This window comes from Triticum aestivum, chromosome 6B (assembly GCF_018294505.1).
Source record: "Triticum aestivum cultivar Chinese Spring chromosome 6B, IWGSC CS RefSeq v2.1, whole genome shotgun sequence".
In the NCBI taxonomy this organism is placed as follows: domain Eukaryota; kingdom Viridiplantae; phylum Streptophyta; class Magnoliopsida; order Poales; family Poaceae; genus Triticum; species Triticum aestivum.
Window position 1 is genome coordinate 72,624,300 of NC_057810.1, and position 9,378 is coordinate 72,633,677.

General features: G+C 46.2%; 2 protein-coding genes across 2 annotated transcripts; both read left to right on the forward strand.

Annotated features, from left to right (window-relative positions):
• The first annotated feature begins 2,106 nt into the window (after window positions 1–2,106).
• Window positions 2,107–4,158, forward strand: LOC123133535 (uncharacterized). The gene is made up of 3 exons (XM_044553010.1): window positions 2,107–2,800; window positions 2,916–3,142; window positions 3,462–4,158. Exons 1-3 carry the CDS (start codon window positions 2,383–2,385, stop codon window positions 4,065–4,067), a joined length of 1,251 nt encoding a protein of 416 aa, XP_044408945.1. The 5' UTR covers window positions 2,107–2,382; the 3' UTR covers window positions 4,068–4,158.
• Window positions 4,159–7,136: 2,978 nt separating this feature from the next.
• On the forward strand, window positions 7,137–9,038 carry LOC123133536 (uncharacterized). The gene is made up of 3 exons (XM_044553011.1): window positions 7,137–7,605; window positions 7,730–7,950; window positions 8,402–9,038. The coding sequence occupies exons 1-2, from the start codon at window positions 7,165–7,167 to the stop codon at window positions 7,826–7,828; spliced, it is 540 nt and encodes a 179-aa protein (XP_044408946.1). The 5' UTR covers window positions 7,137–7,164; the 3' UTR covers window positions 7,829–7,950; window positions 8,402–9,038.
• The last annotated feature ends 340 nt before the right edge of the window (window positions 9,039–9,378 follow it).

Sequence of the window (9,378 nt, forward strand, 5' to 3'; positions counted from 1 at the left end):
GTTACTCAAAATTGAGATTGCAGCTCTCCTTTTCTAGTGCAGTACTTTGTGCCTAACCAAGCACTGATTGCCTCTTCCAAAACTGAAGCACTTACAAGCTCCTGATGTAAAACCTGAAACTGATTTCTCGGTGTTCTTGTCTGCAAGCACATCCTGATCCTAGCGTAGCAAACCAGTAAATTGGATGTTTCAGGAAACTGAAATACAGGACTCTGTATATTACCAAATTACTACGGTTAAGGAACAAGTGACCACTTGATCTGTTGCTGATCTCTCAACCAGAGTACTTGCACTGCATACTATGAATCGACTTGAAAGAATAATGAGAGAAAAGCTAATCTTGAGGAGGTTGCAGTTATTTTTTAAGCTAGTCACTTTTATTAAAATTTATTTGCTCCGTAAACTACGTAGAGGCCAGAGTTTTCCCCTTTTCGAAAAAAAAAACGCTACTCTGTAAAATTTGGGTCAACATCAAACCATCACCATCCCAATTTCCAGCAACCTACATGCTATTTTCACACAGAGTTTACAACGTAATAACTGATGCAATTATAGGTAACCACGATCTCCAGAAACTCTACTAATCTAGGCAAGTGGCAAGTGACTAAAGGGGTTACAAACGTATAAAGACCAACATGTCTTATTCGACAGGACCGTCCAAGCGCCATCTGCAAATGCCGATTCTTTCGATGAGATTATTAGGCATCTTCATGACATCCGAGCATGCCCCGGTGCAGGGGTCGTATAGTTGCAACACCAGTGATGTTCTGTGAGCAGCACAACCAATAATACAGTGCAAGAGCAGCTTTCCATCATCACGTATCATCAATGGCGTGTAAAAGCACGTCGAGTAAGCCATCGGGATGGTGTACGCCTTGATCCAGGAGACCGCATCGGGATTACTTAGAATCCATATGTTGGCGCGTGGGTGGACAGTCATCTGCAACAACGACTGAATCATGCAAAGGTCGCGGTTGAGCTCGGTCACACGTATCAAGGATGTCTTCTGCCACTCCTCGCCGGCAACCAGTTTTCGTGGGCCTTCAATCAGCTGGTCATTCCATTGCTCGCTCTCGAGGTCAAAGCAGAGTAAAGAGTCCTCCTCGAGGTTCTTGCCTGCTAAAAAGTGCAGGACGCCGTTGATAGTTGATACAGACAGGAGAGCCCCGGTTATTTGGGACCATGACCGGGGGCGGATGCGCCTTCCTCCATCTGGAACCATCTCCTAATGTGAGGACCTCACAAGCCCCGTCGTCGGTGAGGCGCACCACCTTGTAAGCACATGGCTGGCTGGTGGCGCGGCCTAAGCCGAAAGTCGTGAAGTAGGGCGTGATGATGTAGGGATCCTTATCATGCGATCTCACTTCTACTTCAGAGCAGGCCATGAGAGTTCTCCCGGTAGCCGGGTCGAGCACGTGGGCACCTCCGGAAGAACCGCCGGTAACGCAGATGAGGTCGTCAACGCTGGTGCACACGATCCCATTGCCACCCATGCCTTTGAACACCCTCACGACGTTGCCGTGAATGTCCATCACGCGCAGGTCATGGTGTTTGATGGCCGGTGGATCTTCTTCTTTTTCGCCCTCCTCCTCCTCCCTTTCTACTTCTACTACTACTTCTTCCTCTTCCTCCTCTCCGCATTCGCCTTCGCCTTCGTTTTCCTCCTCCTCCTCCTCCTCCTCTTCTTCCTCTTCTTCTTCTTCTTCTTCTTCTTCTTCTCCTTCTTCGTCGTCCTCCTCCTCCTCTTTTTCTTCTTCTTCTTCTTCTTCTTCTTCTTCTTCTTCTTCTTCTTCTTTTTCCTCCTCCTCCTCCTCTTCTTCTTCCTCTTCCTCTTCCTCTTCTTCTTCGTCATCCTCTTCTTCTTCGTCATCCTCTTCTTCTTCTTCTTCGTCCTTCTCCTCCTCCTCCTCCTCTTCTTCCTGGACCGAGGATTTTTCTTCTTCTTCTTCTTCTTCTTGGAACATGGAGCTGGCAACGAGCATCAGGCCCCCGCGCGGCTGCCGATCCGCCGCCGCGGAGTCCGTCTCTGAGATTGACGAATGCTCCATGCCTCCGCCTCTGGTCCTCGCGAGGTTTAAGGTTTGGCGAGATGTTAGGGCTGATCGATCTCTATCTAAATCTAGAACACAACATATACGTAGCGTACACGCTGTACGTGTCATGAGACTCAAACTTGTTTTTTTAAGAATATATACAGAGTCCTATGCTCCAAAAAAAAAAAGCGCAGAGTCCTAAGCCCTAATCAGCTAGCCCTAACCGATCGAGCCCAACAAATCTGCGACTCCACGATCTGTTTTGTATCCACCGTTAGGTTAACGCAGAGATTGGCAGAGATCAGAAAAAGGAAAGGAAAAGCGCCACGATCGATCGATTCACCGATCGATGGAGGACGGCGAGTCGTACAAGTCGTGGGCATGGTGGCTGGACGCGCTGCAGGCGATGAGGAGGACATACTCGATCCCCATGGACGCCGAGGAGGCGAGGATACGCGCGGACATAGATTTCGACAACGCAAGGAGGAAGGTGTGCAGAGCGGAGGCCGAGGAGGCGCGCAGGAAGGATCAGCTGCTGGAGGAGGAGGAGGCGGTGCGGTGTTGGGCGAAGACGGGAGACCCCGAGGCGGAGGCGTACCGGGAGGGGCTGGACGACTTGCTGCAAGAGATGACCGAGCGGATGTCCTCGGAGGAGAGGGACGAATGGTCGACGACGCCCGACCGGGAGTCCTTCTCGTCTGCTTGCTATCGCCATCAATGGAGCTCGGCGCATCGGAGAGGCGCAGGTAGCTCGTACGAGGACACCAGTAAGTGCTACTAAATTCGATTCCAAACTCTCTCCATCGATCGGAACTTGATTTGCGCCTGTTCAAACATTTGCTTATATAAGCTACAGTACTAAATATCTGTGTGATAATGCAGCGGGTATCCCTGCCATGCAATTTACGGACGCCGAGCCAGAAGATCGTTGGGACGCCCGTCCGACGGGGACTTTGCAGATATTTTCCTTCAAAGTCGCCGCAATAGACGAGGAGCTGCGGTGGCCATTGGAGGTGTATGGCCTGATCGCCATAAGAGACCACCTAGACCGTAGCCGCAATGTTATCTTTGCCCGCGGAAGGGATAACTGCCAAACGATCTCATCCATGGTTCGTATGTTTATGGTGAATGTTGCTTGAAACTTGATTCAATTCCTTCTAAGTTTTGTTCTCCGTGGTGCTCGATTTTCATCTCTTCTTTGTTGTTTATTTAAACGTTGCTTTATTGAACCAGCAAGTTCAACTCATCTTGTGTTGCTTTTCTCCCTTATGGCACTAACACAATCATAATTCATCTTTATTGCCATTTACCTAGAAAAACCTTTATATATAGGCTGGCCATATTTCATGTTTTGTCTTATTAAAAAATGAATCTATACCATCCTTATTTTACAATAGTAATATTTATGTAATTAATTATTCCATGCAGGATCCATATTTAACACTAGCAGGTCCAACTCGTGCTCCAGTGGTGTCTGAGATGTCAAATTCTGTGCGATTCGAGGTTGTGTTGAAAGTCAAGAGCAGCACTAATGAATCTGAAGATAAAGATTTAAGTTTCTTAGCTGCAAAGTTCAGAACATTCTATCCCAATTATTCACGTGTGATTAAGTGGGTTGCCACTAGCAAGCTATCAAGACTAGAGTGGGCATTCGCTGTTCTTGCTAAATCAGTGGAGGCTACAATCAGTATACAAGTTATTCATGGGTCTTGGCTAGATGGTTGTCGAGGTATATTTAGTGCAAGCACGGTTAGTCTAGATGGCCGGAAAGTCCACCTTCTCTCCCTTGAAGATGGCAAGTTGCCAGTTACCACCGATGGTATGATCAATCTTTCACGCAATGTTGCTTGCGTAGAAATTAATGGAAGGCTGAAAATTTCTGTTGCAATAGAATACACAAACGGGGAACAAGTTACTGCAGAAGATGAAACTATTTTTAGGCCTAGGAAATTCGGTACGAGTTGTGCTATCCTTATGGTTCGCTCATGTGAGATGAAAGTCATTGTTCATTGGTCACTTGTTACTACAAGTTAGACCTATTTAAGGTTGCACAACTAATTTGTGATTCCATGATCATTGTTCCTATACAATACATGATGGCAACTACTCCATTTTAAATGTAGGTAGTCATTTAGAAAGCATGCAACCAAACTTCTTAAACTTTGATTTGATAATTATTAGATGTACAATTTACTTCCTATCTCAAACTTCTCAAACATCGAGGCTTGAACTAAGTTTATACATGGGTCTTAACATAGAATATCTTTTAGAAAAACATTGTTAATGTCTTATACTCCAGAAGATTCCTCCGGTGACTGGTTGTTGAAAGTGCATCTCTTAGATATCTCCATTGGGTTTTGTTTATTACTGAAAAATGACAGATGACTAATGTAATATCCCAAAAAACAGGTTATCGTTTTTTGGTTCCGTTTCTAGCTCCTATCTTTTTCTTGTCTTTCATTTGGACTTTAGTGGAGGTGAAACTTGCTAACAAGCTTTGCATATGTTGTACCATCTTTGGTGGATGCATCAACCCCACTTGTGTAAACCAATTCCACTTAAAGCCCTAATTTCAGTATTTGAAATTAGAAACTCTATTCTTGCCTTTAGAAAAGAAATTCCATTGTTGCTCCTGAGATAAAATCCTCCAAATATTGCAAGAGGTCCCCCGGACATGCATGTAAACTCCAAATATCCATCAAGCACACCTACCATGATGCAATTTTTAGAAGTAAAAACATATTATTATTTTCATTGCCCATACGGGGCAATAAACCTCCAAAAGAAATTACCCATCTTAATTATGGAAATTCATCAAACAGATCAAACATGATGTCCACATTGGACTATGTATCCCTAGGCAACGGAGAGGGAACCCTCTTCTGGTTTGTCCCATGGGTTGGCGGCTCTCCACGATGTATGGGATTCCCCAACGTGTTTGCTATCTGCTTGGACTCGATAGCGTTTGTTACGATGGCTAGTGGAACATCTTGTTCCAACGGACGTTTCGGCCGTGGAGACCTTTGAGTGGGCCAACTTGTGGGCGAATTGTTTGGGCACCGTGTCTTAGTGGCTGACCCCCTTAGGGATCTTCTCGTTTGGCTCGGCGTACCATGCCTTATGCCAACGACCGTCTCTGCCATGGACCTTTCCACTATGGAAAGTGCCCTTTCCGCTGAGGATCAAGATTTTTTTTATGCCTGCTATGGAATCGCCTCCCATCTGGGATGGAGGTGCTAATAGACACAACCCTGGTGACGGACTGTGCCTCCTTTGTGGTGTTCTGGAGATGGGGAGACACATCTTCTTCTCCTGCACCGGGGCGATATTCATGGAGCTTTGTTCGTCACGCTCTGGGGCCTGACTGTGACGCCCTTGACCTGGCCGGATTCCTACAAACCTGTGACAACCAGACCGGGAGGAGGAGACCTCTTCTGGCTTTTGGTCGTGGCCCTAGCTTTGACTTTGTGGATGACGAATAACAAGATGGTGATCGAGGGGGTCTCTTTTAGGCGGGTCTCTTATCTATCTTCAAATTCCTTACATTCTTGCAGCATTGACACCTGCTCTCTAGATAGCAGAATTGCGACCGGCTTGGACTCGTAGTGGACGCACTGACTGCTACCATGTGCCGTCTTACCTTGCGGCAGATTGCGTGAGCTTCCGACACTTGGTGGTCTCTTTTTATCTTTATTTTATGCTTTCTTTTGGGCATGTTTGTGCTGTTGCCCTTGCTGAATTCTTAATTTTTAGTGTGATACCTGAACTTGTTATGTGGACATATTGGGTATCTTCAGTCGCGGCGAGCAGGGCACCGAACGGGCGACGAGCCGTCTGGGCTTTTTTATGGAGGTGCCCTGCTCCTCCTAAGGTGCGTGTGTTTGCTTGGCGGGAGGCGACGAACTGTCTGGCCACATGGACTAATAAACATGCTCGTAGCCTTGAAGTGTCTAACTTGTGGCCTGTGTGCGCTACCGAACCGGAGGACACTTTTCATGCTCTCTGCAGATGTCCTCATGCGGTCGCCTTGTGGCAGGCTATGGAGCGGCAATGGAATATTCCGGACATCCGTCGAGTCATGCACACTGGGCCAGAGTGGCTTTTTCATGTGCTCGCGGACTTGTCACCAGAGGAGCGGATGTATACGTTCATGACGATTTGGCGTTGCTGGCATGTGAGGAATGAGATCGCCCACGACAAACGACCACCGCTGGTCAAAGCCTCGACCAGATTCCTAACCAGCTATATCAACTCATTGCTATCCATCCAGGCGTACCCTCATGGAGATCACATCAAAGGAAAAATGGTGGCTGCACCTTTGTACAGCAGGAAATTGTTATCACATGTAGAGCGTGAGAAGCCATCAACACTTGGATGGGAGGCACCGCCGGCCGGCTGGGCTGTGCTCAACATCGACGGGTCCTTTTCTGCCAAGGACGGAACTGCAGGAGTTGGCATGGTCCTCCGGGATGAACATGGAGATATTATTTTTTTCGTCTTGCCGTAAGTTAAGGCAGTGTGCATCATCACTAGAATCTGAACTTGCTGCATGTTCAGAAGGCATCTCCCTGGCTACCCAGTGGTCTGAGCTGCTTTTGTGATTCAAACGGACTGCACAGAAGTGGTAAAACTAATTGAAGGAGGTATTGGCGACCGATCGAAGCATATGATGTTGATCCGCGAGATTACTTCGCGTCTTCGGGAACATGGTGATTTCTTAGTTAAGCTTGTGAGGCGTGAACAGAATGCTGTTAGTCATTTTTTAGCGAACTTTGGTCGAATAAAGAAGCGCACTGCGGTGTGGCTTCATTCTGGGCTGGAAGAGGTTCCGGACCTATGTAATGCAGACATGGCTGCCACTTAATTAATGAATTCCTTTTTCCCTGAAAAAAAAGGGAGGGGCGGAAACACAGAAGGAGAAAAAACATAAAATATGGTAATTGTATACTGTACTACTTTTTCTTTGTCGTGCAGAGTCCTAACCGAAGTACCCAACAAGTAAACCCCATGCGATTTGCAAACCATCGTCGAAGTCATCCACCGAATCCTTTCCCCTATTTTAGCAAAGCCGCTCTCTCTCTCTCTCATCAAAAAAAGGAAAACCAGAGGCGGCGATCGATCGGGCCAGGAGATGGGTTCAACAGACGGCGACCCGTACAAGTCTTGGTCATGGTGGCTGGACGCGCTGCAGGCGATGAGGACATACTCGATCCCCATGGACGCCAAGGAGGCGAGGATACGCGCGGACGCAGAGGAGGCGACGAAGGAGACGGCCGCGGCGCACCGGGCGGCGGCGGAGGAGGCCCGCAGGAAGCATCAACTGAAGGAGGAGCTGGAGGCGGTGCGGAAGTGGGTGGCGACGGGGGACCCTGAGGCGGCGGCGTACCGCATGAAGCGACTGAACGAGGATCACTTGGAGATGTTCATGAGGAGATCGGCGGAGGACGGCGATCCCTACGCGGAGGAGGATCACTCTGACCCGGCGGCTCGCCAAGCCAGCACGTACCGCCGTAACTGGAAGTCTGGAACTACATGTGGGCGGGTCCTTTCCACGGCACCTTCGAGCACACGAGTGAGTATACATATCTTTCGTTGATTCTATATATATATGTGGACTCTACAGTCTCTCTTTCAGTCAATGGATCAATTCTCAACCGAGCTCTCACATGACGATGTATTTGTATGCTTGAGTGCAGCTTCTATCCCGGCCATGCGTTTCACTGACGTGCCAGCTGAGCGTTCTGACGGCCCGGACGAAACCCTACAGATCTTTTCCGTCAAAGTCGCAGAAATAGCAGAGGAACTGCGGTGGCCGCTGGATGTCTATGGCTTGATCGCCATACGAGACAAGCTGGATCGCAACCGCAATGTCATCTTTGCTTTCTCCAGGGATAACGCTCAAACCATCACTAAGGAGGTAAGCATTTTCATTTTCATGTGTGTTGGAGCATGCACACCATAACGAATTTATATTTTCTCCTTCTATTTGAGTTATGCACATGCCAGCATTTTGTGCTATCATCCTCACATTCAATATGTAATCTAATTTTTTTTGTGCTATTTGGATTTTTTTTTATTGCTTCCCTAGGAATCAAGGCCATCCAGGTTTAGATACATGCTTACTGACGAAAAACATCGCTTCTTAATTAGCAAGTTCTGCTTGTGAAATTTCACTTTTTCTTCGTGTGCCTCTAACATATAATTTACTTATACTTGGTACATGATTATATACCAATTGTCAGTTTGTCACGTACAATTTTGCTTTCGTATTTTATAGAACCTTATCTTGTTGAACTAAAACAAATGTAAATATTTACCATCTAAAAACCTATCTATTAATATTTACCTTAACTAATTGTTTCATGCAGGATCCATATTTATCCTTGATAGGTCCAACCCGTGCTGTTGTCTTGTCCAGTGCGTCAGATACTTTGCGATTTGAGGTTGTGCTGAAAGTGAAGGGTACTAATGAATCTGAAGATAAAGATTTCAGCTTCTTAACTAGGAAGTACAGAAGACCGGGAACAAATCATTCGTGTGTGATTAATCTTGTTGGCACTAGCAGGCTTAGCAAACTTGAGTGGACATTTGGCTACCTGGTTAAATCTGTGGAGGCAACAATTAATATACAAGTTATTCATGGGTCATGGCCAAATGGTTGTCAAGGTATATTTACTGCAAGTACTGTTGGTCTTGATGACATGAAAGTCTTGCTGCTCTCTCTTCAAAATGAGAAGTTGCCTTTTAACGTTGATGGCATGATCAATCTTTCACGCCATGTTGTTTCTGTTGAAATCGAGGGAGGGCTGAAAATTATGGTTGCGACAGAAAATGCAGAAGGGAAACAAGTCAGTGCAAAAGATGAAACTGTTTTCACACCTAGAGAGGCCGGTAGAAGCTGTGCTATTCTTAAAGTTTGCTCATGCGTGATGAAAGTCGTCGTTGCGTGGTCAGTTGTTAGCTGGTTTTGATCTCTAGACACAACAATGTACTGTATGGGATCTAGACAAGGTTACATGCCAAACTTGCTATTATGTACTCAATGCTCCTAGATAACAAATAATTACCGCTTTGTTCATTAGATGTTTACTCCCTAGAACTTTTTCGAGCTTTGACTTGTAATATTCAAAAAATAGAGTGGTGACAAAAAAATGGTAGCAATATGTTTGGATAGTATTTGAATTTCCTAACCGAATCTCCAATATAAATACCGCCTAATTAATTATGAGTGTTCGACACAATTATGTCATATATTTGGTATTCTAAGACTCTTGTTAATAAATGCTCATGTTGTGCGCTCGAATCTCTCTCTCTCTCTCTCTCTCTCTCTCTCTCTCTCTCTCTC

What these genes read in the sequence shown, in the direction of transcription:
- LOC123133536 (XM_044553011.1), top strand. Translation starts at nt 7,165, where the DNA reads ATGGGTTCAACAGACGGCGACCCGTACAAGTCTTGGTCATGGTGGCTG. An exon ending in CGGCACCTTCGAGCACACGA is followed by an intron (nt 7,606 to 7,729) that starts GTGAGTATACAT and finishes GCTTGAGTGCAG; the next exon opens with CTTCTATCCCGGCCATGCGT.
- LOC123133535 (XM_044553010.1), top strand. Translation starts at nt 2,383, where the DNA reads ATGGAGGACGGCGAGTCGTACAAGTCGTGGGCATGGTGGCTGGACGCG. An exon ending in TAGCTCGTACGAGGACACCA is followed by an intron (nt 2,801 to 2,915) that starts GTAAGTGCTACT and finishes GTGATAATGCAG; the next exon opens with CGGGTATCCCTGCCATGCAA. An exon ending in GCCAAACGATCTCATCCATG is followed by an intron (nt 3,143 to 3,461) that starts GTTCGTATGTTT and finishes TATTCCATGCAG; the next exon opens with GATCCATATTTAACACTAGC.